Source organism: Larus michahellis, chromosome 24 (genome assembly GCF_964199755.1).
Source record: "Larus michahellis chromosome 24, bLarMic1.1, whole genome shotgun sequence".
Lineage (NCBI taxonomy): Eukaryota > Metazoa > Chordata > Aves > Charadriiformes > Laridae > Larus > Larus michahellis.
The window spans coordinates 4,209,406-4,236,766 of NC_133919.1; the positions used below are offsets into that span (position 1 = coordinate 4,209,406).

The 27,361-nt window shown below is 64.2% G+C and overlaps 4 protein-coding genes across 13 annotated transcripts; all 4 read right to left on the reverse strand.

Annotated features, from left to right (window-relative positions):
* Positions 1 to 2,218: 2,218 nt before the first annotated feature.
* LOC141734750 (lysosomal acid glucosylceramidase-like) lies at positions 2,219 to 5,711 on the reverse strand. The gene is made up of 10 exons (XM_074566894.1): positions 5,135 to 5,711; positions 4,759 to 4,950; positions 4,537 to 4,683; positions 4,270 to 4,403; positions 4,000 to 4,172; positions 3,673 to 3,910; positions 3,277 to 3,501; positions 3,004 to 3,167; positions 2,742 to 2,867; positions 2,219 to 2,603 (listed from the first exon to the last, which is right to left on the reverse strand). The coding sequence occupies exons 1-10, from the start codon at positions 5,199 to 5,201 to the stop codon at positions 2,501 to 2,503; spliced, it is 1,569 nt and encodes a 522-aa protein (XP_074422995.1). The 5' UTR covers positions 5,202 to 5,711; the 3' UTR covers positions 2,219 to 2,500.
* Positions 5,712 to 5,836: 125 nt separating this feature from the next.
* ENTREP3 (endosomal transmembrane epsin interactor 3) lies at positions 5,837 to 12,220 on the reverse strand. Of its 4 annotated transcripts, XM_074566886.1 has the most exons (12): positions 11,205 to 12,220; positions 10,459 to 10,515; positions 10,198 to 10,308; positions 9,898 to 10,023; positions 9,690 to 9,797; positions 9,354 to 9,514; positions 9,124 to 9,223; positions 8,953 to 9,037; positions 8,257 to 8,835; positions 7,961 to 8,029; positions 7,480 to 7,742; positions 5,837 to 6,928 (listed from the first exon to the last, which is right to left on the reverse strand). In XM_074566886.1, the coding sequence occupies exons 1-12, from the start codon at positions 11,421 to 11,423 to the stop codon at positions 6,758 to 6,760; spliced, it is 2,049 nt and encodes a 682-aa protein (XP_074422987.1). In that variant the 5' UTR covers positions 11,424 to 12,220; the 3' UTR covers positions 5,837 to 6,757. The 4 variants fall into 4 exon arrangements, with proteins under 4 accessions (XP_074422987.1, XP_074422984.1, XP_074422983.1 ...); XM_074566883.1 differs by having other exon boundaries at positions 7,961 to 8,026; positions 8,257 to 9,037; XM_074566882.1 differs by having other exon boundaries at positions 8,257 to 9,037.
* A 141-nt stretch (positions 12,221 to 12,361) lies between these two features.
* SCAMP3 (secretory carrier membrane protein 3) lies at positions 12,362 to 16,658 on the reverse strand. Its single transcript, XM_074566895.1, has 9 exons — positions 16,513 to 16,658; positions 16,382 to 16,438; positions 16,145 to 16,282; positions 15,940 to 16,060; positions 15,723 to 15,851; positions 14,943 to 15,102; positions 14,166 to 14,267; positions 13,947 to 14,064; positions 12,362 to 13,803 (listed from the first exon to the last, which is right to left on the reverse strand). Exons 1-9 carry the CDS (start codon positions 16,558 to 16,560, stop codon positions 13,657 to 13,659), a joined length of 1,020 nt encoding a protein of 339 aa, XP_074422996.1. The 5' UTR covers positions 16,561 to 16,658; the 3' UTR covers positions 12,362 to 13,656.
* A 1,948-nt stretch (positions 16,659 to 18,606) lies between these two features.
* CLK2 (CDC like kinase 2) lies at positions 18,607 to 27,250 on the reverse strand. 7 transcript variants are annotated; one of them, XM_074566892.1, is made up of 13 exons: positions 27,056 to 27,250; positions 25,320 to 25,489; positions 24,903 to 25,137; positions 23,062 to 23,155; positions 22,651 to 22,717; positions 22,159 to 22,275; positions 21,755 to 21,921; positions 21,211 to 21,305; positions 20,719 to 20,845; positions 20,276 to 20,358; positions 20,011 to 20,090; positions 19,701 to 19,791; positions 18,607 to 19,267 (listed from the first exon to the last, which is right to left on the reverse strand). In XM_074566892.1, exons 1-13 carry the CDS (start codon positions 27,242 to 27,244, stop codon positions 19,085 to 19,087), a joined length of 1,698 nt encoding a protein of 565 aa, XP_074422993.1. In that variant the 5' UTR covers positions 27,245 to 27,250; the 3' UTR covers positions 18,607 to 19,084. The 7 variants fall into 7 exon arrangements, with proteins under 7 accessions (XP_074422993.1, XP_074422992.1, XP_074422991.1 ...); XM_074566891.1 differs by having other exon boundaries at positions 20,719 to 20,848; XM_074566890.1 differs by having other exon boundaries at positions 20,719 to 20,848; positions 23,062 to 23,158.
* Positions 27,251 to 27,361: the final 111 nt, after the last annotated feature.

Sequence of the window (27,361 nt, forward strand, 5' to 3'; positions counted from 1 at the left end):
CCAATTTTGGCTGATGGGTCAACCCCTGCTGCCCCACGGTTATCAGCTGCCACCCAGCCCACTGCCAGCCCCCCGGGATGCCCCATACCCTTTCCCTCCCCATTTCGGGGTCTGGCTCTGCCCGGCCCCTCCCCAGACACAGCCCCACAGCTGGCTCGGGTCCCCGCAGCCCCCACAGCTCCCGGGAGGGAAAACACTGCGGAGGCTGCTGGAGCTCATCCCTATCACCACGGGCTGATAAGAGCTTCCTGCTGAGCAGGAAAAGTGAGACCCAGGGGAAGGGCAACGCCTCGGCGCGGAGCGGTGGCACGAGAGATGCCGGGCAGCCCCACCAAATCCTCTCAAAGCCGCTTCTTGCTGCCGCTCCCAGCACCAGGGGTTTCTCACGGCGTTTCCCGGGGTGTGGGGGGGTGAATCTTGTCCCTGAGCCAGGCCAGAGGGGACGGGGACCCCGGGGACACGGAGCCATGGGTGAGGGGCCTTTATGGGGATCACGACTCTGAAAAACACCGCTGCCAAAGCGGGAGGTGGGCACGCAGGGAGCCACGGTGCAGCAGCAGCTCCGGCGCGCTGCCGGGCAGCTGGACCTCAGCCCCGAGCACAGGGAGAGCTGGCCCTCGCTGGTGGGCACTGGCTCCAGGCCAGCGGCTGGGGGTTCCTGTGCCAGCCACCAGCTGGCCCGTGCCCCAAAACGAGCCAACGCTTTGCACAAGAATTAATGAGCCAAGCCCAACGACGTTGAAGGAGTCGCCCCCTCTCCATTTAACCTGGAGCTGCTCGGTCCTCCAGAGCTGAGCAGAGCGCAGGGACAGAGGCGCGCGTCCTGGGATGATTCAGCATCCAGACATCGGCTTTTAACGTTTTACCGGCCCTGGTAATAAAGGAAGCCGGTAAGTAAGAACCTGGGAAAGCAGCAGCAGGTGGAGGAGCGGTGCTGGGAGCGGGGTGCTGGGAGCGGGGCTCGCTGCCGCCGTCCTGGAGAAATATTTCCCTCTTGTGGACAAACGCAAAGAGCCTCTGGGCAAGAGCGGGACGCTCCTGCCCCTCTGCGCAGCCAGCTCTCCCCAGGACTCGGGGTCCCAGAGCGATGCTCCGGTGGCACCGCAGGACGTGCCACCTTCCCAAGGTGACCCTGTCCCACACTTACCCAACGCCCCGGGCGCTGCCGGAGCCGGCACTGGGCTGTGCCCGGCCCACGCAGCGTCGCTGCTGTCAGCCCTGACGGCATCCCGGGCCACATCCCGCCTGCCTCGACCCGGCTGGCCCGGATCGGCCCAGTAGCCCCGGCCTCCCTTCCTCATCACCCCGCCTGCAATCGCGACCTCCCTGCCCTAATCTGCGCAGCACGCCCGCCGCGCTCCCTCCCTCCTTCCTGGGTGTGCCCGCGCTCAGCGCCCACTCCTGGCCCCGCGCCCGCTTGCTCAAGCGGCCCCGGCCCCACAGCGGGTGCTGAGCCCCCGCTGCACCCCCAGCCGCCTCGCCGCAGCGGGGACCCCTCTGCCCCATCCCGGGGGGGGTGGGATGGGGACGGCGTGCCCCATGGCACAGGGACAGCACGCCCCGTGGCAGGGCTGCAGCCTGGCCAGCATCCCGCCCCCCACAAAGCCCCAGGAGAAGCTTGCGGATGCGCTGACCCCATCCAGAGCTGGCTCAGCCCCTGAGCCCACCGTGCCGCGACGCTCCTGGAGCTCCTTCTCCCTCCAGCCCCGCACCCTGGGCTGGGCGAGGTGCGATCCGCACACCGCCCCCAGCCCAGCATCGGGCCGCAGGTGGCTCCAGCTGGGCAGGAAAAGCCAGGAAAGCTGAAGCTCGGACACAATTCCTGCCCAGGGCTTCCGCCAAGACAGGCTTCCAGGCACTTTGTTCCCACTCCTGCGTCTGCGCGCAGGGTAAATCCTGAGCTGCCTGCCCGTTCCTAAACCTGCCCACGAAGGCGGCGGGAGAGCACTGTGGCTCAGCTCACCCCCTGCCAGGCAGCACACGCTTGAAACTGGGAGCAAATTGGGAGCCGGAGCATCTCCCCAGCAGTGGCAAACCCCGCTGAAGAGTTGTGGGGAGGAGAGCAGATGGGGTGGGCAGGGAGAGCAGCTGCCCCACGGGGCTCCAGGTGCTCCATGCTGCTCTTGGGAGCCCCACGGGCTCCATGCCTGGGCAGCACCCAGCCACGGCACCCGGGAGCAGGGGAGGGACCCAGCCGTCTCTCTTCCAACCGCAGACATAGAGGCAGCGTCAGCGTTTAATGTCGGAGCAGCAGAAAAAAAGCATTCACAGCCTGTGGGATCTCCACCGTGAGGGGCACCGGTGCCCCTGGCCCTCCTGCATGCACACACGCGGCACAGCCCGGCTCGCTCCTCCAGCTCGCCCGAGCGCTCGGCTCCACCGTGGCACCGACAGCGGTGAGCCGCCTCCTCCGCGCTCCCAGGCCTGAGCCCAGGGCGGTGTGGGCTCTCACGACCCTGCTCACTCCGGCCCTTGGCCAGCCATGGGCATCCCAGCCCCGTCACTGCCGCCGCCACAGGTAGGTCTGGATGGAGCTGGCCGGAGCCATGGCTGCGATGAGGCCAACCGTGTCGGCCAGCCCAAAGGTGATGTTCTGCAGGGACCTGGAGGGCAAGGAGCAGCGGGGTCAGACCTGCAGCAGCTCCTGAGCACCGGCGGTGCACAAGGCCCAGCAGGACGAGCCACACGCGGGGCACGGCAGGACGGGGTCCCACGTCTGTGGGCTAAGCTGCATCGCTCACCGGTTCAGAACCACCACCACCACGGCACCGTCAGGGCGCAGGAAAGCCGTGTATTCCAGGTCCGTCTTCTTGGACTCTTTGGAGGCGACGAGCCCCACGCGCTGGGAGCCCTCGGGGATGAACTTACTGCATGGGCACAAGCAAGGAGCAACCTCAGGGAGGGAGTCGGAGCCCACCAGAGGTTTCCTCCCGACAAGCTGCTACTGCAACCACGGAGCTGGAGCCCAGTCAGCTGAGACTGTGTCGGGGGGCCCTGACCCACCTGAAGTGCCCCATGTGGTAGAACATGGGCTGCTTGTAGAAGATGCCTTCGCTGGCGTCCACGATGACGGGGCTGTCCACATAGTTCTTGACCCAGTTGGGGCCTCCCTCCAGGTCCAGGGCCAGGTTCCAGTCGGTCCAGCCGGCCACAAAGTGGTTCAGGTTCTGCAATGGGACAGCCCAGACGTCTGCCCAAGGAGTGGGGTGCTGACGGGAGAGGGAGCGCACCGCAGCCCGCCGGGGCCTGCCAGGCAGGCTGGCGCAGGGGCCTCACCGTCAGGATGCTGTGGCTGTACTGGTTCCCCCGGTCCCAGCAGCCCAGGATCACGTCCCGCTCCCAGAAGTGGGCCCCGATGCACGCCTCCGTGGCCAGGATGAAGTAATCGGGAAAGAGCTCGTGAGTGGGCACCACCGTGTCCTGTATGGGCCCAATGAAGTCCAGGTACCAGTGGATGCCGATGCCGTGGACATAGCGAGCTGCTGCTTCATCCTCCAGGACCTGGCAGGGAGAAGAGTCGGCCACCGCTGGGTCCCACGGGGCAGAGAGCCATCGCCCCAGCCCTCGCGCTGTGGGACGGAACGGCCGAGCCCTCCGCAGCGACACGCTGTGTCAGCGGGAGTGGGGCTCTGCCCCGGCTCACCGCGCTGGCGGCACCCCTACCCCACTCACCACTTTGGCCCAGTGCGGGAGGTGGAGCCGGTTGTCGTCCAGGATGATGAGCCGGACGTCGCGGTGGGAGCTGTTGGCCAGCACGGGGCCCAGGTCCCGTGCGATGAAGTCCCGCTGCTGCTCGGCCGTGAAGCCCAGGCACTGGAAGGGGTAGTTGTTGATCAGCCCGGCCGAGGGCTCGTTCTCTGCCGTCACCGCCCAGAAGGTCAGGTTGTGCTTGGCATATTCATCCAGGAACCTGGGTGTGGGGCAGAGGGGTGAGCCACGGGGCCTCCCCAGCGCATCCCTGGGTATCTCCCCCACCCCCTCGCGCCACACGCTCCTTACCGTATGAAGTAGTTGGCCCAGGTCTTGTGGTACCTGTCCCCCGCCTGCCCCTTCAGCGTCCCCTTCCCCACAAAGGACTCGCTGGTCTTCATCCAGGTCGGGGAGGTCCAGGGGCTGGCGTACAGCGACAGGGGCTGCTTGCTCATGGCCGAGGCTCGGTGCAGGAGGGGGATCTGGAGGAGGGGCAGAGGGACCGCCTGGGCTGAGCCCCTGCACCCCCACACACACACCCCCCCCTCCCACCCCACCCCACTCCCTCCCACCGCTTGCCTTCAGCTTCGTGTCCTCATCTCGCAGGCTGAAGTGAGCGAGCTCGTAGTCAAAGGGGACGTCGTCGTAGGTGTAGGCATGGAGGGAGAAGTCGCAGCTGGCCATGGGGAGGCGGACAAGGTTGTACTCCAGCCCTGGTAGGCACAACGGGGTGGGACGGGCAGAGGCGGGCAGTGGGACAGGGGGCCTCTAAGCCCTGCCGGTGCCCAGGCAGAGGCCCGCAGGGTCCCCGTTCGCCATTCCTCCTGCCTCCCCTGATGTTCTCACCTTCCTCAGAGAAGTACGAGCGGAGCAGGTGATCCTGGGCTGTTTCCGGCAGGGAAAGGATGTTGATGGCAGCTGCGTCAGTGACGGAGCCACCAAATCCTTTCACCTTCTGGTACCGCTGCGCCGTATCCAGGGTCAGGACAAGATCTGCAGGGAGGGAACCCAGCGTGATGGCAGGTCACACGCAGGGTCCGGCCTGTCTCTGCCGGCCGCAGCGGGTACCTGGGGCGTGCAGGCTGCGCTGGAAGGTCCCCTCGCTGCGCTCCAGCCGCTTGCCGGCCTTGCTGCTCTCGTACTTGACGTAGCTGCCCGGGGTCGGCAGGACAACGGGGTCCAGCGTGTCGCAGTACGTGGCGTTGCAGACGCACACCATGGCGTCACGGCCAAAATACTTGGGGCTACAGGGCCGGGCGCCTGGGGGGCAGGGGCAGGCTGGGGGCAGCTGCCGGCTCGGGGACGCGTCCCCACCAGAGCCCTCCTGCCCGCCCCGGGGTGCCGCCTCTGCCCCCGCGCTCCGCACCCCGTCCCCTCCCCGGCCACCCCAGCTCCTGCATCGCCTCTCCCGGACCCCCCACCCCGCCGCCGCCCCCGCGCTCACCTGCGGCCCGAGGCACGGCTGCCACCAGCACCAGCAGCCGCCAGCCCAGGGCACCGGCGGCCCCCATGGCCCCTCCGCAGCCCCCGGCGGGTCCCAGAACGCAGGCCCTGCGAGCGGCAGCCCCGTCAAAGCCGCCCGTCCCGGTGGCACCCCGAGCCGGTCCCGGCCGCGCTGGCTGCCCGGCCTCCCCCCGCAGCACCGGGCCCGCTGCCGGCCTCGCCTTTAAGGGCGCCCGGGCTTCCCGTCCCGCCCACGCCCGGGGCGCCGGTGCAGGAGCGGCACCAGCACGGGGCGGGCCGGGCCCCTGTTGGGCAAGACGGCGGGCCCGGCTTTACCCCCGCCCCGGTAACGGGGCCGCGGAGCCGGGGGAGCCGCACGGGCGGCGGGGCCGCTCGCCGTTCCCCGGCACCGGGGGCACGCCGGGAGGCGCGGGAGGGCGCCCGGTCCCGGTCACCGCCCCCCTCGGGCACACGCGCTGCGGCCCCGCCCGCGGCCAGGCCCGGTCCCGGCTGCCGCCCCCCGCTCCCGCAGCCGCCACCGGGGACCCAGGCGCCCGGCGCCCCGCCCGCCGCTCACGTGACCGGTCAGCTGACCCGCCCGCCCCGCCCAGATCCCCGTTGGCACCGGCCCCACGGCCCCGGGCGGGCGGCGACCACCTTTATTGGGTCTCTAGCGAGGGGCAGCGGCGGCTCCAGCGCCGCGGGACCGGCCCCGGGCGCAGCCGGGCGGGGGGACCCCGGGGACCGGGCACGGCCGGGCAGGGGACAGGGGACAGGCACAGCTGGTGCAGGGGACAGGCACGGCCGGCGCGGGGGGGTGGGGGGGGACAGGGAAGGGACAGGCACGGCCGGCGCGGGGGGGGTGGGGGGGGACAGGGAAGGGACAGGCACGGCCGTCACGGGACAGGGCAGGGGACAGGCACGGCCGGGGGGGGGGACACGACACACACAGGGCAGGGGACAGGTACGGCTGGCACAGGGGTCAGGGCAGGGGACAGGCACAGCCAGCGCAGGGGGGGACAGGGCAGGGGACAGGCATGGCTGGTGTTGGGGGGGGGACAAGGCAGGGACAGGCGCGGCTGGCACAGAGGACAGGGCGGGAAACAGGTATGGCCAGCACAGGGGACAGGCACAGCCGGTGTGTGTGGGGGGGACGGACAGGGTGGGGGACAGTTATGGCCAGCACAGGGGACCAGGCACAGCCGGTGTTGGGGACAAGCATGGCCAGCAAGAGGGCGACAGGGCCGGGGACAGGCATGGCCATCCCAGGGGACAGGCACGGCTGGCACAGTGGTGACAGGGTAGGGGCAGGCACAGCCAGTACAGGGGACCAGGCACAGCCAGTGTGGGGGACAGGCACGGCCAGCGCAGGGGGGGGACAGGCACGGCTGGCAGAGGGGACAGGGCAGGGGACAGGCATGGCCATCTCGGCCCCCCAGCAGACACCCCAGGGGACCAGCCCCTCGCCCTGGCCCAGCCGAGGCCCCCGGGCAGCGGCGCAGGACCCAGCCCTGCCGGGGCAGCAGCAACGTCCGAGCAACGTCCAAGGGTCCTGGCCCAGAGCGGGACCCCCATGTCCGCACTGGGGCACGAGAAGGGTCCCCGCGGCGGCGAGGGTGGGCTGTCAGAGCACGCTCTCCTTGCAGGTCCCACTGAGGCTCCGCGGGCGGCTGCGCTCCAGCCGGTGAGCGGACAGGAGCCGGCGCAGGGACGAGGTGGAGCTCAGGTCCCCGCAGCTCTGCAGGTGGATGCCTTCGTGGGGCCGCTCTGCTCCCGGGCAGGCGCTCCAGGGAACCTGCAACCCCACGGGGACAGGATGCAGCCGCGCTGCCGGCACCCCTGCCCAGGGTGCAGCCAGGCAGGCACGCGGGGCAGGACGGCAGGGGTGGCGAGGGATGGCGGAGGCGTGATGGCGGAGGCATGTGTCACGCATGTACGCTGTCATTAAGGACAGGCTTGTTCCCGTCAGGGCCTCCCGGGCTGCGCAAAGTCTCCGGTGTCCCGTAAGCCGAGGCCGGGATGTCCCAGCACCTGCCCCCCGGCTGCGGTGACTCAGGGGCAAAGGCAAAGCCGTTGTGACACACACAATTTTCCCACTCGGGGCTCTGGTGGGGGCTGAGGGGAAGGAGCTGCCACACCAAGAAGGGCTGGGCAAGGACAGTGCCCCGGGGAGGAGGCTCTGCCTGCAGCCAGGGTGCTGGCACCATGGAAGGCAAATGGAAACCCTGGAAGGGCCAGCGTGGAGGTGCTGGTGGGGACCGGAGGGAGGGAGAGGGTGTGGATGGGTCTCCCTGGAAAAGAGGAGCTGCCCCTGTCCCCTGGGGCACCGTGGCTGCTGGAGCTCACCTGCTTGTGCCCTTGGGAGCTGTGCCCGGGCACCTCCGTGCCAGCTGCTGGGCTACGCTTGGGTCTCTGCAGGAACCTGGCCACCAGCCCACGGGTGCCCCGGCAGACCTTGAGGTCCCCCAGTGAGCGGGTCGTCGTCTTCGACAGCTGCTGCGTCACCTTCTTGGAGGGCAGCAGCTTGTTCTTCCCCACTGAGCCAGCCCGGAACCACGGCGGGGAGTCACAGTGTGATCGGCGGAGCAGGCAGGCCTCGGAGCACAGCCCTGCAGAGACGCCGCCATCAGATGCCGGGACACTGCTCCTGATGGGACCTGTCCCTGCAGTCCCCTGGGGGTCCTGCTGTCTCCCCAGCCGGCGGGAGTGGTACCACCACGGGTCTCCATCGTCCCAGCCCCAGTGGGGTGAGCCCGATCCCCCCAAAGGGCTATGGAAACGCTCCCCCCACCTTTTTGTATATCCCAGTACGGCCCAGTGCCCTGACCTGTATCCGCAGAGGAGTTGGACAAGGTGTCCTCCAGTGCTTTGGTATAAAGTACTTCCCTGAAATCTGCTGGGAGCAGAAAGAGCACTCAGGCTTCGGCAGTGCCCCGCGCCGCTGTGCGGACCCCCAGCACCAGCCCTGCCACCCCTCTCCCCCCATTCCCCTGGGACAACCTCAGACTGGCTCTAACCCCCCTGGCCACAGGCAACCGCAGCCCAAAACCCCGGCGCGTCCCGGCTGCGCTGCTCGGCCGCCGCCGCATGCACGTGCCCATCCCAGCAGCCATTGCCACCTACCAGCATGGCCGGCCGTCAGGACGCCGGGGTCACTGTGCGACCTCACGAGCGGGCGCTGGCTCAGCCCCGGGGCCGGGGACGAGGGGCAGGAGGTCTCGCTGTTGCGCCGCGGGTGGCAGAGGCGGCCAGCAGCGGGCCCCGCCGAGCGGACGCCCCCGCGCCCCTGCAGCGAGCCCTTCTCCTTGAGCCGCACCTCGGGGAAGCAGGGGCCGACGCAGCGGGACAGCCCCTCCAGGCGATTGCAGCTGTGGGTGCCGGCTCCCCCCACCAAGATGCCGTCGTGGCCGGGCTCCGCCGTGGAGCAGGAGTAGGAGCGTTCCCCCCGCGCCCGGGGCTGGGGCGGCTCCTCGAAGGGGCCCTGCAAGCCCAGCGTGGGGCTGCGCGCGTGGTGGCTGCACTGCACGCAGTCCACGCTCAGGCAGTAGTCAGCGCGGCTGCGCTGGATGGAGCGGAAGAGGACGTAGTCGACGGAGCGCATGGAGCCTTGCAGCTCCAGCAGGCACGAGTCCTCCGAGGGGCTGCTGTCCCCGGGGATGTCCATGATCTCAGACATGATCAGGGACCCGCTGTCCATGGACACTGCAAGGAGCGGCGTGGGCGTGGGTGAAGAGCGTCCGGGAAGGGCTGGTCGCCCCACGAGCCCTCTGCCATGGTGCCGATGCTCCAGCCCCAGGTGCGCCGGTGGGGTGGGCTCACCTTCTCCGCTGAGCACGATGGAGGGGACGCGGTCGCAGGTGCAGGCGTGCGAGCCGTCCGTCAGCTGCGAGCCAAACAGGGTGGCCTGCGGGACGGCGCGGTCAGGGCACAGGCGGAGCAGGAGCCCAGCCCTGCCCGGCCCTGCCCTGCCTGCAGCCCCCCGGCTCCCACCTGGCTGTCTCCCCGCAGCCCCATCACTGTCTCGTAGGAGGGGGGGAAGTCAGTGGGGTAGAGGGGCACGGGGCTGTCCATGGAGCCGTTGTAGGTGATGCTGTGCAGACAAGAGCAGAAAAGCCACGTCAGGTGGGACAAGCCCTTCCTGGGGGCAAACAGCCCCCCCCGGCTCCCACACCACGGTGGCCCCGCTCCACCAGCCCCACTCCCAGCCAGGAGCATCCCACCTCTGCGCGTCCGTCTCGGAGCTGCAGGTGTATTCAGGCGGGTAGTAGGGGGGGGGTGGCACTGGGGGGACAAACTCCTCGAAGTCCATCATGCTTTGCAGAAAGGTGTCGGGGGGGGACATACATTCCAGCGTCACGGAGCTCGAGCGCTGGGGGACCAGCTGCAGGAAAAGGGGAGGAAAAAGAGCTGGGACTCCCCATCCAGAGATCCAGCAACGTGTCCCGGGCTTTAATCCACACCCAGCTGGGGCCAGGTCATGCCCTGGCACCCTGGGCCCCCCCAGCCTGGGAGTGCTACCCAGCCCCGTCTGCTCCTGGGCCGGGGCTGGGACTCACCACGTGGACGATGTCGAGGGAGAAGATCTGGATGCAGCAGACGACAGCAGAGAGCGTGCAGACGATGGTGGAGAGGACAGTCAAGCCGCAGACACTGAAGAGGAGATCCTGGGGAGGAGCGGGGTGAGCTGCAGATGCCCCCAGAGCACAGCGGGGTGCGCGGCCGCTCCCCAGGGAGCCCTTGCGCCCACCACCCCGGGTCCCCCACCTTGAGTGCCACGCGGATGCTCCGGCAGTCGGGGTTGGGGAACATGGTCAGCATCTCGCTCTGCTGGCTGCAGGAGGCGGGTGGGGGCTCCAAGCGGGCCTGGCAGCAGACACACGAGTCCTTCTCCTGGGGACAAGGAACACCGTGAGGGACCTCCAGACGCTGTGCCCTCCCGGGAGAGCCACCAGCGCGTCCCGCCCCCAGAGCCCAGCTCCACAGCTCCCTGTGTCCCCAGAGCCACGCAGCCAGGGACGAGCCCAGGCGGATGGAGGCACCGCGGCCGCCCCCAGCCAGGCTCACCCTCTCACAGGCCTCCAAGGACTTCACCAGCTGCGCGTTCTGGCAGGACAGGATGGACCCGGCGAGGCTCAGCATGACACCCAGCACCGACAGCAGCGTGAAGAAGGTGATCTGCAGCGGGGAGGAGAGGGGCTGCCAGCCGGGCAGGGCTGCGGAGCAGGGAGCCAACACACGCGGCCGCACGTCTCGGGGCATGTGGGGTCGCTCAGACCCCCCGCGCAGCCCTCCCCAGTCTGGGGGGGGCCTCCCCCCAACACCTACCACCAGGGTGAGCGGCCGCTTCCAGGAGACGATGCCGACGAGCCCAGACAGTGCCAGCTGCAGATGCACAAGCCGGGGGGTGAGGATGGGGAGGGGGCTCTGCCAGGCAGTGGGGCCCAGAGCAGCCCCCACCCTTGGACAGAACCCCCCCAGCCCTGAGGGCCCGGAGCCAGCCCCGGAGCAGCAGGGCTGTAGGGGCAGCCTTGGCGCCGCAAGCCTGGAGAAACTGCTGATTCAGGGCACTGGAGAGCCTGGGGACTGCGGGCGGCTCCATGCTGGGCAGCAAACCTGGGCCAGGATCTGTGCCACGGGGGGTCACCGCAGGGGGAACCCCAGGCCTGCCAGGGTCCTGCCCCCACCCCACATCTGCAGCAGGCAGAGCATCCTCACCGCTCGGCCTGGGAGCAGGGCACCCTGTCGCCGCCGCAGCACCCCACGCACCTCTCCCTGCCTGTGGCAGCACAGACCTGCTCAGGGTTTTGTCCAGACACGTGTCACCTCAACGCCTACCCTGGATAGCCCCCCCGCACCGTTCCAGGGGTCCCCATCCCTCACGGAGTCACCCTGGGGGGACCCCCGGGATTCTCCCACAATGCACCACGGCAGCCACAGGCAGAGGGTGGGGGCGCAACGGGGCTACACTCCCCTGGGACCTGCAGCAAATTCAGCATCCAGTGAGCGGTACGGACCCGACAGAGCAGGTCTGCGCCAGACCCCTCCGCGCGCTGCCCCAGCCCCAGACTCACCGAGAAGCCGGCCCAGGACGGGCAGGAGTGCCGGATCTTGGCGGAGGGCGTGATGGTGGCCGCCACCAGGCTGAAGGTGACGATCAGGACGCCCAGGATCACTTGGATGAAGCCCAGCACCAGCAGGATCTGCAGCCAGGTCCGCTGGACGCGGAGGTGGGTGAGGCTGCGGGACGTGCGGCCGGTCAGCGAGCGGCTGGAGTCGCTGGGGGAGGGCATGGCTGCCCCGGGGGGCGAGCGGGGGCAGCCGGCCCCAGAGCCCCGGGGCGACCGGCGGCACCGCGCCAGGACGGGGCCGGCCCGGGGAAAGCAGGAACGGACGCTCTGCGGGAACGGGCCGGGCTCCACCTTTCGCCTCCCGGAGGATGCTGACGGCGGCTCTTCCCTGCCCCCGCCCCGGGGGGCAGCGCCCGCGGCCGGGCGGGACCGGCGGCCGCCAGAAGCTCCGCTGGGAACACAACCGGCCTCACCGGTACCTTCGCATCCCGGCCGGAGAGCGCGGCCCCGCGGCTTCCTCCTCCCTCGCCGTCCCTCCAGCGCCGGGCTCCCGCCGGGGGCTCATGCCGCCCGGGACGCGGCGCCCGGGCCAGGCCACCGTCCCCCGGGGCAGGGCGGGGAGACGGGAGCCGCGGGCCGGGCGGCGGGCGAGGGTCCGGCCGCCGCCCAGGAGCATCCTCCGCGGGCGGCAGGTCCCGCCGCCGGGAGCGCCCCGGCACAGGCCGGTACCGGCGGGGCGGCTACCAGCGGGCCGGCCGCCCGGCGCCCCCCAGCCCCGGCCCGGCGCGGAGCGGCTGGCGGGCACGGCCGGGCGGCGGGATGCTGCGCGGGGAGCGGCGCAGCATCGCCCCCGCCGAGCCCCGGCGGCGGCCTCCGGGAATCCCCCGCTCCGCCGGGGCCGGTGCGGCGGGGCCGCAGCCCGGTGGCCGCGGCGGGAGGCGGAGCGGGCGCGGCCGAGGCTCAGGGCAGCTCCGGGGATGCTCCCGCCGCCGCCCGCACGCCGGACGGAGCTCGGGCCGCGCCCGCACCGGGGCCGCCCCTGCGCGGCACGACGGGAGCTGTAGTCCGGCCCCCCCCGGCCCCCCCCCCGCCGCACGCTGCGGCCCCGGCGTGTCCCCCCCCCTCCCGCCCCCGTCTGCAACGCAGGGAGACGGCGGAGGCACGGAGTGAAACTTCATTTATTCCTTAAATAAAACCTGAAGGCGGCTTGGCGTCGGGCACAGCAACACGGTGTGTGGGGGGGCGGGGGGCCGCAGCTGGAGCTGCCCCATGGTGGGATGGCCACGGCCGGAGCAGGGACCCCCTCCATCGCCCAGCATCGGCCCCACGGCAGCGGGACAGGGCAGGACCCACGGCGTGCACTGGCCCCTACGGATGAAGGCACGAACCCTCTCGCCGGCCCAGGAGCAGCGGAGAAGAGCCGGGGGCAAAGCGTAACTTGTGAGATGCCAGTGCCGCGGTACCAGGCCCAGGGACATGGGACAGCAGGTGCTAGCGGGGACGGAGGGCACATACTGGGCAGCGCCGGGCACAGGAATAGGCTCAGCCCCCGAGAAGGGAGGAGGGTGAAGGCCCTGGCTCTGGGTGCAGAGTGCCATGGGGAGCGAGGGGTCACTGGCCCCAGGGCACGCAGAAAGGAGGAAGGGAGAAGCTGGAGGTGCAGAGGGAGGTAAGGAGGCACCAGGAGCCCACCCCAGCCTGGCTTTGGGGTCCCCCACGTCCCAGGCCCGGATGGCTGCGGCTGGGCACGCAAGCTAAAGGCAGGGAGTCGCACCAGCAGCACGTGCCTGTCCTGGCCCCACTCGCCTTATCCCTGCACCTGGAGCGGGCTCAGCTCAGCAGGGAGGGAAAGGATGGGGAAAAGGATGGGAGGGAGACAGCCCCCCTGCTCAGCACCCTGGGGACAGAGCTAGCCCCACCCCACCAGAGCTGGCCTTGGGGGAAGACAGGGATGATGTTCTTGGCAGAGAATCAGGTCCCTCGTCAAAGGGAAGGCAAAAGCCTCCAGGGAAGAGCCGTCCCCTGCGCACCCTGGGATGAGGCACACGGGGAACCCTTCATGCCCCAGGGCACACAAATGCCATCACCAGGTGGGGAGACGGGAGAGCCCAGGGAAGGTGAGCAGCCGTTTTGGTCCCTGTCACCCGTCTGGAGGAGGCTCCTGGTGCTGGAAGGGAGGGCGATGACAGCCACGGGGCTTGGTCACAGCACCTCCCGTCCTGCTCCTTCCCCAATCCGCTGAGGGAAGGGGACGAGCACAAAGCAGAACAGCCTCCATCCGTGAGGAGAGGGGTTAGAGCAGCAGACGGTTCAGGCACCAGCACTTCCAAGCTGGGATGAGGCAGCCTCTGACAGCTGATGCAGACACACGGGGATCCAATGAAAGTGCAACTTGGATTTCCTCTTCCCTAGAACAAGCCCCACATGGAGGAAGAAGCCGGGGCCTCCCGCTTGGCTAAGGCGCCCGGAAGGCATTGGTGGCGGCACCCGCGGCAGCGTTGGCTGCAGCGGTGCGCACCGCCTGGTTGGAGAAGACCCCGGCGGCAAACTCCTCCTGCGCTTTCTGGAAGCTGGCGCCCGTCCGGCGGTACAGAGAGTGGATCTGGAAGAGAGCAACAGGCTCGGGGTCAGGGCACTGGTCCTGTCCAGGCTCCCAATGAACGGAGCCGTGCCCTCGTGCCTGCCAAACCCCCTCCTTGTCCTCCCAAGGGGGCACTCTGGCCCCAAGGTTCCGTCTGAACTCACCTTTTTCAGCATAATGATGCCCAAAACAGCCACTGCTGTGAAGAACAAGGACACCAGGATCATCATCACAGCCACGGCTGTGTTCTGCCGCAGCGCTATCAGGCTCAAGATCCAGCCACTGCAAAACAAGAGGCAGTTGCCCACAAGTTCGCCCTTCGCCACCCCCCTTCCTGGGGCACTCGGCCAGGCCGGGCTTCCCAGGGTCAGCACAACACGCACCTGAATCCCCAGTTCGGTATGCCAATCGCCTGCAGCACGTACATCACGTTCTGGGCAAAGAAGACGAAGAAGAAGACAAAGAAGTTGAAGGAACTGTCACTCCTGGGAGAAAGAGACAGGCAAGGTTAGGCCACCGAAAACCAACTCTCACGCCTTCCTCAAAGCGGGGGATGCAAGGAGAACGTGCGGGCCCCAGGGGTGCGGCCACTTGTTAAGGGACTTAAAGCAAGAAGAGATCCAAGGAAGAGGCATAAGGCAGCACAGGGACCTCCAACAGCAAGGTCCACGGGAAAACACGTTCCCGTGTCCTCCTTGGAGCAGCCCCACCCCAAGCAGGATTCGTTCCTCAGCCAGCAGCTCTGAAGTAGGGTTTGATATATTAAAGCTGTAAACTAATTGAAGTAGGAGCTTAATTGAGGAGACTGGGTGCCTTAAGGCTGTACAAAGAGCAGATGCAACAGCTGTAGTACTAAATGGCAGAACTTATCTATTTTTTAAGAAAGAATGCTTTAGGACAATATAACCTTGTAGTAGAAGCTCATCTCTCAAAACAAGGGGCCCAGGAGCCTTAACTTCGGCATTTCACTGCATCAGCTCGGTGCAGGATCACCACATCCCCCAGGCCCAAAGGCCACCAGGAGCCGGGATGCCTTCGGTGCTGCACGCGGGGCAGGGGCCCATCCCACCGAGCAGCCCAGTCTCCCCAGCTTCGAGCACCAGCCTCGCAGCCATCCCACCCGCTGCTTTGCTGGCGCGGGAGCCCGAGCAGACACACACCTGAAAGCTTTGTACATGGGCCTGTACCAGCAGACAAAGGAGCAGGGCGTGTAGAGGAGAGCCCAGAGAATGGAGAGGCCAAACCCAGAACCAGATGAGGGCTCCACGCAGAACCAGGCCAGCGAGGACAAGAAGTTCAGGAAAAGAGCGATGGTGCTGGCTAAGAGAGAGGACATTGAATCGTCGAGGTTGGAAGGGACCTTTCAGATCATTGAGTCCAACCATCACCCCAACACTGCCCAAACCCCCACTGACCCACGTCCCTCAGCACCGCGTCTGCCCGGCTTTTAAACCCCTCCAGGGATGGCGACTCCACCACTGCCCTGGGCAGCCTCTTCCAATGCTTGACAGCCCTTTCCATGAAGGAATTTTTCCTAATATCCATCCTAAACCTCCCCGGCGCAACTTGAGGCTGTTCCCTCTTGTCCCATCGCCTGTTCCTTGGGGGAAGAGCCCGACCCCCCCCGGCTACCCCCTCCTTTCAGGGAGCTGTAGAGAGCGAGGTCTCCCCTCAGCCCCCTTTTCTCCAGGCTGAACACCCCCAGCTCCCTCAGCCGCTCCTCGCAGGACTCCTGCTCCAGACCCCTCACCGGCTCCGTTGCCCTTCTCTGGACTCGCTCCAGCCCATCCATCAGGCTCCCCCGCCACCGAGGGCTCAGCCCCAGGCACCGAGCATTAATTGCCATTTTTCCAGAGCAGCAGCACCCGTGTGAACGCCTGACGCTTGTTCCTCCTCGTCCTCCTCCCAGGACCTGCCCGTAGATTTCCCCCGGGCCTCACCCATCCAGAGGTAATACATGGTGGAAACGGTCTTCTGGAAGTCGGCGGGGATCTCCACCGGGATGTCCTGGTAGAAGCAAGGCTTCACCGGGCAGAAGGACGGCAGTGGGGGCCAGTTGTTCATCCTCGCTGCGGGAGGAAGGAGAGAGCGGCAGTGCCGGGGGGGCCGCGGGGAAAGGTGTCCCCCCCCCCGCCCCCGGCTCCGCCGCCCACTCACCGGCGGTGCCGCCGAGGGCCGCGTTCTGCAGCTCCCGCTCCCGCCGGTCCAGCTCCTCCGCTTTCCGGTTCAGCTCCTCCTGCCGCTTCAGCAGCTCGGCCGTGGCGGCCGCCGCCGAGGCCTGCGGGGGAGCGCAGGCCCTGGGGCTGCCGCCTTCTCCCGCCGCCCCCGCGCCGGCCGTCCCCTGCCCCCCCCGCCCCGTTACCTGCGTGCCGTACGAGCCGTAGTTCCGGGGCTCGGTGGGGCTGGCTTTCCGCGGGGGCTGCGCGGCGGCCGGCGGCGGGGCCATGCTGGCGGCTGGTGGGAGCGGCGGCACCGACGGGGCCTGGTACGGCGGCGGCGGCTGCGGGAAGAACGGGGAACAGGGGGGTCGGTGAGTCGCCCCGGGTAGGGCCCCGCTGCTGGGAAGCGGCCGCACCGGCCGGCCCGCCCGCCGCCTCACCGCACTGCTGCCGAAGGGGTTGTAGTCGTCCAGCGCCGCGTGTTCCGGTCCGGGATCCTACGGGAGACACCGTGTGACACCGGGAACGGGACCACGGGGGCCGAGGCCGCTCCTGCTCGGACGGGACGCACCTGGAAGGGGTTGTCCGGGAGCGCCGCGGAGCCGCCGCGCTGGGCCATGGCGGGAGCGGGAGCCAGGAGCGGGACCCGGACCGGGACCGCCGCCGCCGTAGACCCCGCCCCCCCGCCGCCGATTGGCTGCCGCACCGTGACGTCACCGGCACGGCCCGCAGCACGGGGCAGCCCCACTGCAGGGGGCCTCTGCGCACGCGCAGGGCCGGGCGGCGGCGAGCACGTGATGTGGTCACATGTCCGGGAGTCACGTGCCGGCGCATCTCCTCCCCCCCCCCCCCCCTTCCTGCGCAGGGCCTGCCGGGAGCGCGTCTCCATGGCAACAGCGGGGCCGTGACCGGGCCCGGGCCCCTCCGCCGCCCGGGCCCCACCTCGTCTCCACGGGCTCCTGGTGCCCCTTCCCACGGCCGGGCCCACCATCCTCCCCCGGGCCCCGGGCCGTCTCCGTTCAGCCAGGCCCACGACGGCAGCAGGCCCCTCCGGCCGCCTCCCTGAGGGCCTCACGTCCGAACCCCTCGTACCGGGACGGCCGCGGCGCCCTCTGCCTCCGGCCTGCGTGGAACCCCTCGGGCTTTACCCTCGAGGAGGGCGGCGGGGTGCGGCGGAGGTGCAGTGTCACTGAGCCCACCCGAACCAGCCGACTCCATGGAAGTAAAAGGGTGAGGGAAGGACTCGTGGCCAACAAGCAGTTGGGGGGATTTAACTTTTGTGTCTCCTGGACCAGTTATTTATAGGGATCCCTGGTCCCGTCGGCTGCGTGTGGACAGCATATTGACACCCCCTCCAAACGGGGAGTCCTCAGCACCCGGAGAGTGGCACAGGACATCTGTCCCTACTTGCCTCTGGTTCCCAGCCCAGCTTCGGCGCTTAGCAGCAGCACCCCTCTGCTAAAAATACTCTTTAGTCTCTGAACAAAGACTCACAAAATTACACACAAATTGGGAGCTCCCACTTCAGCCCAGACACCTGTCACCTTGACCTCTGCTCTCCGCTGGGAATTCAAGTTTTGGACGCTGATGTGTTTTTTTTGTTTTTTTTTTTTAAAGTCTGAGACAGACCATAGGTATTATTTAGTCAATCTAATTCTCCTCCAGTCTCAGCCGTGGGCTGGCTACACCTGTAGCAGGGCCCAGTCTTCCCCAGCTCACTCCACCTCTCCCAGCAATACTGGGGGAGGCAGGTGAAAGCTCCCCGCCTAAGCTCTTTAAGTTGGGATCACAGGCTCATGAAGATGACCCAGTGTCACCCCTCCCAAGACTTCCCCCCACTCACTCCAGGTGAAGCCAGACCTTTCCTTTACCCCTCTTCATGGTGACAGCCTGCCAGAGCCAGGACACAGCCTGCCACAAATGGTGCCACAGCAAAGCGATAAGCTCCTGCAGAACCAACTGTTAAGCGTCTCCGCTCTGTTACTGACACCACCGCAGCCAGGCTGTCCCAGATACAGCAGCAGAGCATCTCCACAGAGCTGCCATATAGTCTGAAATGTCTCAGCAACCACCATAGAAAAGCCCAAGCCAAGGCCCCAGCCTCGCTGCAGAGCCAGCAAGAGCCAAAAAGGCCCTGCCAGATGCTGGGGTACGTGTTTGACAGCCCAATGTGGGCACCAGGGCACCCGCTTTCCAACCGCCATCACCAGCAGCCAGTGCTCCATCCTGTCCAGGGAGCGAGAGGTTTCTCTAGTACTGAAGGATAAGGACCTGGACTTGCTCCTTCAGACCTTTTTCATCTGGATTTGTCACAGGTATCTTGCCCCCCTTTTTCTCTATCCCACCTCAATACTGATCACGGGGTGTCACGAAGGGCCAGCCTGTGTTTTGCTACTCCCCACACCAGAATCTGCTCACGTCCAGCTGAAGCTCCAGGGGCTAAAAGCAGCCAAAAGAAGGCCCAGTGCAAGCTCAAACACTAGTCCAGCATCCCAGCTTGGGAGGAGTGGTGCGGATGGATAGAGCTGTCCCGGATCACAAAGTACCTTTCATCCCACGAGAGCATGCGCCTGCCTTCCCTCCGCAAGGCACAGCATACAGCCACTGCTCAGGAGGAGCACAACCGACCTGCACAACAGCCCCAAGAGGGTCCAAACCCAGACCAGATGGTTTATTCACTTCATATTTATTTTTCACAAAGACTGTACAAAATTCTTATAAAACTCTGGTGTGGGGATGGGCTATGACATTGATCCAAAAAATAATTCCCATGCAGTCCCACCAGTTTCATAACTTACAAGGAAACAGACAAGCTACAGAGAGCTGCGAGTCCTGGAGTATTTACACCGAGGAGGGCAGGAGAGAACAGGAGACAAAGCAACACGTGAACAGAGGTATTTACAATATGGACATACAGGCCCCCTCGCCTCACGACAGTGGCAGCAGCAACAGCAGGAGGTCAGGCCCATGGTGCTCAGAGGCCGATATAGAATATGGGCTATTTACAGTATCTCACATATTAACAGCTTTACAAACATGTCCAGGGAGTTCTTCTCATGTATAAAAAAAAAGCACCGAGTGTCTAGAAATCACACAGGCCTCCACGGGGGCTAGAATCTGAGGGCAGGCTGGCACCTCTGGCGTCATCGGCTGATGTCTCTGCTAGAGTCCCACATTTTTGAGCTTGGCTCCATCTCCAACACATCAAAGAAGGGGTGCTTGAGGGCTTCGGCCAGGGTGATGCGCTTGGACGGCTCGTACTCCAGCATGCTCTCAATGAGGTCAAAAAGGCGGTGATGGTCCTCAGCCTCAGAGGTCAGATATCGCTGAGGAGACGGAGGGGAGAGGTTAGGGCCAAGGATGCTGCACTCTGTCCTGGCTGCAATACGTTCCCTGGGCCAAACGGCTAAGCTGGGGGAAGACTGGTTTGTTCAGAACGTCTCTCGTTCTAGACCTGAGCTCTGGGCTGCTTTACCAAGCACAGCACTGCCAGGTTTTCACCCCCCACCATCTTTCCCAGGCACTTCCTGAGGTCTCCATGCCCTCCTCCTCCTCCACTTCAGATTAAGCTCAGGCTGCTGCAGTCTTCCTAGTTTATGTCTGGGACAGCCAAGGCTCCTTTGGGAAGACATCGGTCTGACCCTTTCAGTGGCCCAACCTTGCCCACAGGAAGAATCTTCACAACTGGGGCAGGCACTGTAAGACTCTGCAATGAGAAAAGGATAAAGCAACCTGGTGCTTCTGCCCACCCCGCCTTACCCGCAGTGGCTTGCAGTTTTCCCGAACATAGCGGCCAGCAGAGGTGTTCTCGTCCCAGTCCAGGCGGCCATGGTAGAAATATTTCTGTTTCCTGTCGGGGTTAGAAGTGGGAACAGGTTACACTCAAGCACAAAACGTCTTGCAGCAAGAGCAAGGCGCCAGCCCTGGCAGTGCACACTGCTCAGGACACTGCAGCAGCACCGACAACTGGCTCAGCAGGCAGCTTCAAAATCGATCCCTCAGAGAGAACCACTACATGAGAAGCAGGAGAGAGCTGCCAAGCCTGCAGTGCCCAGCTGGCCTTGCTCACCTCGTCTTCCGGATCATCCGAGAAGGAATTGGCCCCAAAATCCTCTCCATCATGGCCAGGTGCTCCCGGTTGTCATGCGTCTGAGAGAGAGAAACATAAAGGGAAGGCATGGAACAGATTCCAGTCGTTCTACCTCCAGCCCAGTTCAGAACCCCTTGCTGGGCAACACCTCGGACATCTCTACAAGACTGCAGTGATGGAGGGAACCCCATCAGTCCCAGAGGCTCCTGGCTGTACTGGGAGCCATGCAGCACACAGTTCTCACCTGAAACAGGGTGAAACCCACATAATACTCAAAGATGATGCAGCCAATGCTCCACACATCACAGGGCTGGTTCCAGCCAAGCTCTAAAAAACAATGTTTTTTAAAGAAAAGATCCAGTTATGGCCTAAGATTCCAAATCCCTCCCCCTCACCCTTTTAAAAACAAACATCTGGAGAAAAATATTCCCATTCCAGCCAGGCTCCTGATATGCTGGTGGCAACATACTGTCCAGCTGGTAGCAATGCCAAAACACCAACTTATAAGCTGTTGACCCTCACAGAAAATTGAGAGTAGTGCATGTTAAATAAAGCACTTATCTCCCCGGGTAAACCTAGGACCGCTACAGAATGATGTAGAGGAAAAATGCTTCTTAACCCAGCAGGCAGCACCCAGAGCCCTCCAGGCGAACACCTGCCTCCGCAGAAAGACCAAGCAGTACCTACCCAGTATGACTTCGGGGGCCCGGTAATGCCTGGTAGAGACAATCGTGCTGTGATGCTCATGGTCAAATGTGGCACTGCCGAAGTCCACCACTCTGATGGCCGTGCTCTTCACGCTCCGCTCATCCCTCTTCTTCGCGGAAGAGAATGGTAATGGTTACTCAGGAGTTCTGAGATGCAGACTTAGCCCCTTCCTTACACATCTGAGGCTTTGCCACAGCACACCACGGGAGGGGAAGGCTTCGGAGGGAACATTAACTCAGCACAATACCCAGACAAACTCTCACCATCACGCAGGTAAGCCTGTGGTCCCTATGGCTTACTTATAGACTACACAGGCTGCTCACGCAAGATATAGGCCCTGAACAAGTGCATGAACGTTGATGGTCAACCCTGTGTCTCCTGGGGCCACGTTCCAACTCCTCCCACCTGCTGATAAGGTACGGGATACTAAGAACCCAAGAGAAGACCCCTAACACAAGGCAGCGCCATTACCTTTTCCAGATTATAGGAGAGTTCATAGTCAGAGTTCACAAAGAGGATGTTCTCTGGCTTGAGGTCAGTGTGAGTGAGTTTGTTGTCATGCAGAACTGAGGAAGCAAACAGAGTCGGGGTGACGAAACAGAAGCAATGGGAGGCTGCACCCACCCGAAGCACGAACACTGCTGATTCAGTCTGCTCGCACTGGCACCGGTTTAGCCCACATTTAGAACTGCCAGGCTAGTCCAGACTAAGATGCTTCGGCAGAAGCACAAAGATTTATCATATCGATCACCAGAACGTGTGTGGTGGTGGATGCTACAGTGCCCTGAGCTACTGCCAACCCACATGCATCAGAAAACATTACAATCAGGAAAAGGATTCATTCCAAGCACGCGTTCACTGCTGAAGGGGCAGGAAGGCTCGGTCTCAGAACTGGCACAGCGGCACCACAGCAAGAACTCGCTGCTTCGGGCCACCAGTTGAACTGGCCCAGATGTTGTGAGCTGCGCAGCTCTCCAGTCAAGGACCAGTGGAGAGAAGAGCAGTGAACACTTACATTTCACAGCCTGGCACACCTGGTAGGCCATGTGCCGTACTTGGTGGATGGGGTAAGGCAGATAGTTGTTGTCCTTCAGGAAATCAAAGGTGCTGAGCCCCAGCAGTTCGAAGGAGATGCACATGTGGCCGTGGTAGTCAAACCAGTCAAACATCCTGACACAAAGACTGAGAAAAAAAAACTCTGATTTGGGACAGATCTGCACACACCACTCGGCTCCGTTATCGCTGTGCCAGGCTCCTCCTTTCCTTGCTCAGTCTATCCCACAGCAAGCCAATATGCCTCCGAAAACGAGCTACAAACAAATTCAGTCACGCAACATCAAGTACCTCTCCCATCCCATCCCTGCAACGGTGCTGAGGCGACGCTTGCCCTTCCCCTTTTAACATCAAGGGCACACTCACTTTGTGTTCTCAGGATCCTTCTCGTTGATTTTCTCCAGCACGTTAATTTCCAGCCGAGCAGCCTCTTTGTATTTCTCTACGTTTTTAATGATTTTGAGAGCAACACGTGCACCACCCCTGGGGGAGAAACAGGAGGAAAACACCAGATCACCCCTGAGCTGGGTCAGAGCCTGCGTCCTGCAAAAAGGGCTTTCTGACCCAGCCTCACCCTGTGCAGCACGGCCTTCCGCCACCCTTGCTCACGCCAGAAGTGGCTGTTGTTAAGGGGTGGCCACCAAAGTAGTGCCTTTTCCCTCCCAGAGGCTCCCCCTGAGCCCTCTCCGACACAAGGGCGACCCAAGAGGGTGAACACCCAGACCAGCAGCAGAATACTGGAAACCAAGCAACTCATTTTCACCCCCAGGCTCCCAGGCTAAGCATGAAAGGCTCCATCCCCAGCTGTGGTCTCTCTTTTCCCCTCACCACCAAGGTCTGGCCCAGGAGCAGACGTACCTCCGGTGATCGATGCACTGCACCACTCTGCCGAACGTGCCTTCCCCTAAGGTGCTAATAATCTCATCTGAGAGAGAGAGGAGAGGAAGGCAGATGAGAGAGAGAGCACGACCTGGATGCAGCGCATACACAAGGCAGAGGAGAATGCATTGCAACACCTAACCTGCACACAGCTTGGGAGACCGGAGCAGCGGAAGGCTGACACCGGCTGCACAAGGCAACTGCCCTAGTTCCCTGGCACTTCAGTAACAATACAAAATATAAATGTAGCTTTAACAAAAGGGGAAGGAAAAGGAGAGGGTTTCTCTTTAATAAACAATGAAAATAAAATGAAACAGAAAGATAAGACAGATCTGCGACTGCGATGGGAGCTTAACTAGAGAGCTAAATTATGTTACGATTTGGCTGTACATCTTTCTTGTAGCCAGTCGCCGACGCGATAGATCAGATGCCCCTCGTCGTCGTCCTCCACACTCTTGGCCCTTCTGCTGCTCTGTCGACTCCGCTGCTGGCCCAGGCAGACAGGGAATTCATCATTCACCAATCAGATTTTCAAACCAGCGCAGCAGCCAGCGTCACGCATTGGTTGGTTTGGAAATTCACATGGTTGTTTGAGGAGGGGTTGCAGGAGGAGATTCCCAGCCAATTCATACGGCACAGAGGAATATATAACGATAGGGATATTGCAAGGGAACATGTCAAGATACAACACACTAGCTCAGAAAAGAAAAAAACAGTTCGCTTTTCGTTGTAGCAAAAAAAAAAAAAAGAAAAGAAAAAAAAAGAAAAAAAAAAGAACCTACAAACAGCCCCACCCGAACCAGTGTGAGAGCAGAGACGGTCAGAACAAGGGCTAGCGGAGGGGCAGTGGAAGGGGCCAGCTGCTCTCGCTCCTAGGGGGGCTCAGAGAGGAATGGCACTGGCCTTTGGGTCCTGGATAATGCCAAGAGAGCAGCTGAAGCACAACTCTGCAGCCGGGCACTCAGTGGCCGCAGGGAGAGGCTCGCTTCAGCCCCACGGCAGCCACTGAGGAAAGGCAGCAGAAGGCAGGCGCTGGGAAGTCCTGCACAAGCAAAGGGCCAGGCTGCCCCACACAGCCACTCCCCATCCCATTCCAACAACCGCCCACATTGCTTTCCCCAGCCCCCACACTTAGAAAAAGATGAACTCAGAGATTTCAGAAGCAACTCTCGGTACAGTGATCCATCCAAAACCAGAGAGAATTTATAAGTGACTGCCTGGGGGAAGATGTTACACTTCTAGACCCTACCCCAAAGAAGCTGATCCTGGAAGGACTAACCTCCAGGAGAGAAGCAGAGGCCCAACAGGGAATAGGGACAGCCTGGGATGAGGCAGATAAGAGGTTTATGCCAGAGAAGAGAAAATTCCTGCTTTCAGTTCTTCAGCTAAGTATCCCCACACCTGGGAGCAACCAGCCAGCAGACTTGGGACCTGAATCCAGCCCACAATCCCATCCCTGGACATACAGCCGGAACAGACCAGACAACACTGAGAGCTCCACACACAGAGCAGAGGACGTTATCTGGGGTCTAACAGAAGTGGAAGGTGAACAGCAGAATAGACAAGAAGAGAAACCAAGGGACACTGCTGAGAAAAGCCTGTGATGGTTGCTGCCTCCACCTGAACTGACCAGTTCACAAGCTCTACTCCTTTGCAAAGCCCCTCGCACGACATCCCCCATCAGCTGGGCCCACCCAGAAGGATCACGCTCTGACGCAGCACCTAACCTTCAGAGACAGGGGGGGCTTCCTGCCCGAACCAGGGACCATGGGGACCAAGCTGCCTGTCACAGACAGGCTGAGCTCTCTGCGACCAGGATCAGCTGAGCATTTGCTGCACAAACCTTGCACAAAAGGCTGCTTGGCTGGGGTTCCTAAACAGCTCTTAATGAGCGTCACCGAACAAAAGCAGCGCTCTGCAGGGATAAAGGAGCTGAGGACTGCAGCACCACCCCGGGGACACGCAAGCCTCGCAAGACACGCCTGTCCTCCTCCCACCTCGGAGCGGGCAACACTAAGAGAGGGTCAGAGCCGCCTGTGCCCAGCTGGCACAGGGCAGCCACTGCCCAGGTGCATCAGGATGGTGGACAGGAACTGCTGTCTGCATCAAAGGCTGTCTACACATTTCTCGAGCTGAGTCCGAGAGCTTTAGAAAGTGAGTTTTCTACTTACCCAGCTCGCCACCTGGGAGAGAAAGGTTACAGGGGAGGCCCAGCACAGCAGGATACTCACCGATGAGGAGCGACTAAAGGACCGGCTGCGGCGCCGCCTCCGCCTGTGCTTACGCCGGCTGCTTTTGCAGCTCCGGTAGCTGCCCTCACGGTCCCGGGAGCGTCGGTACTCGTAGGAATGACGGTACTCGGGTTCATAGTAGGCTTCCCCTCGCTCGCGGCTGTAATCGTTCCGCCGGTAGCTGTCACAGTAACGCCGGTCATAGGCTCTCCTGTCTGCTGAGTGGTCATCATAGCTAGGGAGGGGAAGCAAGCCAAGGGGGATTCGATTACAAACACCTCCCAGGACATTATAGCTCAGAGCATATGAGAGAACAGGGCCTGGGCCCCCCAGAAGCTGGGCTGCCCATAGTTGCCTCAAGCTGAGCTGGAGAAACACCACAGGGTTCAAGGTCCTGCCTTGTCTTTGCAGACTCACCTCCTGGACCGAACGTGGTAACTGTCTTCCCGACGGTGCCGACGATCACGCTCGCTGCTGCTCGATCGCGACCGTGTCCGCCGTCTCTTGTGTTTGCGACTTCTGTAGCGCTCATGATAGCTGCCTCGGCTGCTGCGCTCCGACGAGCGGTACCTTCTAGAGTGAGGCATCTAAGAGACAACAGGGACGACTTTGTGAGGCAATGTCAAGAGAGAGAAACCAGCACAGAGAGTCCATGGCCAAGAAGCCGAAAGGGCAAGGAGGGGGGAAGCAATGAGCAACATGTCCAAGCGTGCACAGGGGATCTGAGAGGGATGAACTTCTGAGAATCCTGTATGAGAGAGGATGTGACCACCCGCATGGGCCGTGCTTGCTGCAGTTCTGTTTTCCAGGTTACTTTCCCCTCTTCATCCCCCATCTCTATGGGCCACGGCTCCAGAAGCAGCCTTTGCACCTTCAGGGCCTCCACCTTCTCTCTTTCAACTAATATGCTCCCCAGGAAGGAGAAAAGCACCACCAAGGAAAACGGAAAGAAGGTGAAATGAAGCTCAGGATATCACCAGTGCTCGGTCCAAAGTCCTTGCACACCAGTACTGAAGCCACTGAAGTGGGCAGCTCGTGAAGAGATGTCTCCAGTTTACTGACAATCAAGTGACATCTACGGTTCCCACAGCAAGCAGGGAGGGCCCTACAGCACCCAGGGAGCAAAAAGCTCTTTTCCATGCACGGAGGTGTTAACGAAGCTTTGCAGAGCCTACCTCAGAGGGAAGAGTGCTCACCTCTACGGCCCTGCTGGGATGCGAGAGTGAAGCACGAAGGAGAAAACCCTTCAGTACGATGGCACGCCTGGTCCCAACCCAAAGGGCTGGTTCTTGGGATCCCCCTCCCACCCTCACTCCACAGACATTCCCCACACGTATTCCGGTTCTGAAACATGAAGCAGCTCAACGTGCCGCATCTCCCTTTGTCCACTGACCTCCCACCACCGATTTTCCTCACCCCGAAAAGGTTCACTCACACACCCGGCTGCCGCCCCGCACCCACACCTACGCTGACATTACCAGCAGGGCCGTCAGAATGCCGAACTGCCCCCGGTGATGTGGCGACCAGGGGGCACGGGCTGTCACCCCCCCGCTGGCTTCACCCCCCAGAGCCAGGCCGGGCTCTGCGGGGCCGCTCACGGCTCCCCCTTGTTCGCGGGTGCCGCCGCGTCCGGCTGCGCCCACTGCGGGCGCCGCTTCCAGCCTCTAATTACCGGCGACGGCGGCAGGCGCGGCTGGCGGCCCGGCGAGGCCGGGCGACCTCGTTACGCGCGAGCAAAGCCCGCACCAAGGCGTTTCGCAGCAGGCCTAGAACCGGTTTGGGGATGATGATGATGGCGGCCGCGCTCGCCGCCCTGCTCCGCGGCCGCCGGGCGGGGCCTCCGCCGTGTGCAGGGCCGCGCCGAGCGCCAAAAGCGGAAGCACCGCGGCCCGGTCACCGGGAGAGACCGGGACCGCGGGAAGGGGCGGTGGGCGGAGAACCTCCCGCCCCGACCCCCAAGGCCCAGCCGGGGCCTCCTCGGGCCATCCGGCCCGGCCCGCCCCGGAAACCCCCAGGCCGCCGGGCTGCGGCCGCGGCCCCGCCAAGAGCCACCGGCGGGGCCTGCCCCGGGCGGCCCCGGACCGCCCCCGCCCGCCGCGGAGGCCGCGGCCTACCCCCGCCCCCCCGGCGCCGCGCCGCGCCCCGCGCCGCACCGTCCTCGCAGCCAGCCCGGTGCGCTTGTCCCACAGGAAATCCGTGATGGCGGCCGTGGGCCCCCGGGAATCCCGGGCCCCGCTCCAGCTGCTCCGGCTCCGCCGCTCGCCGCCGCCCCACGGATCCGAGTCCTCACAGGCCGCGCGCAGCTCGCCGCGGGGCCGCGCACGCACGCACGTACCGCGCATGCACGCACGCGTGCGTCACACGGCGCGGCGGGGCCAGGGCGGGGCCGAGGGGCGGGGCGCGGCGGCGGCCGTCGCCCCCGGAGCTCCGCCCACCCCGCCCCGCCCCGCCCGCCGCGG

Coding starts and splice junctions, on each gene's coding strand:
- ENTREP3 (XM_074566882.1), bottom strand. CDS start 11,423: ATGCCCTCCCCCAGCGACTCCAGCCGCTCGCTGACCGGCCGCACGTCC. Junction 7,743..7,960: donor CAACTCCTCTGCGGATACAG/GTCAGGGCACTG, acceptor GCGTCTCTGCAG/GGCTGTGCTCCGAGGCCTGC. Junction 6,929..7,479: donor GCTCCCAAGGGCACAAGCAG/GTGAGCTCCAGC, acceptor GTGGGGTTGCAG/GTTCCCTGGAGCGCCTGCCC.
- CLK2 (XM_074566887.1), bottom strand. CDS start 27,244: ATGCGCGGTACGTGCGTGCGTGCGCGGCCCCGCGGCGAGCTGCGCGCG. Junction 21,922..22,158: donor AAGGATCCTGAGAACACAAA/GTGAGTGTGCCC, acceptor TTTTTTTCTCAG/TCTTTGTGTCAGGATGTTTG. Junction 20,276..20,718: donor GGCCCCCGAAGTCATACTGG/GTAGGTACTGCT, acceptor ACCCTGTTTCAG/GTGAGAACTGTGTGCTGCAT.
- LOC141734750 (XM_074566894.1), bottom strand. CDS start 5,201: ATGGGGGCCGCCGGTGCCCTGGGCTGGCGGCTGCTGGTGCTGGTGGCA. Junction 4,173..4,269: donor ATGAGGACACGAAGCTGAAG/GCAAGCGGTGGG, acceptor CCCCTCCTCCAG/ATCCCCCTCCTGCACCGAGC. Junction 3,911..3,999: donor TGGGCCAACTACTTCATACG/GTAAGGAGCGTG, acceptor CCCCACACCCAG/GTTCCTGGATGAATATGCCA.
- SCAMP3 (XM_074566895.1), bottom strand. CDS start 16,560: ATGGCCCAGCGCGGCGGCTCCGCGGCGCTCCCGGACAACCCCTTCCAG. Junction 15,103..15,722: donor CATGTATTACCTCTGGATGG/GTGAGGCCCGGG, acceptor CCTCTCTCTTAG/CCAGCACCATCGCTCTTTTC. Junction 13,804..13,946: donor GCATCATTATGCTGAAAAAG/GTGAGTTCAGAC, acceptor GCTCTCTTCCAG/ATCCACTCTCTGTACCGCCG.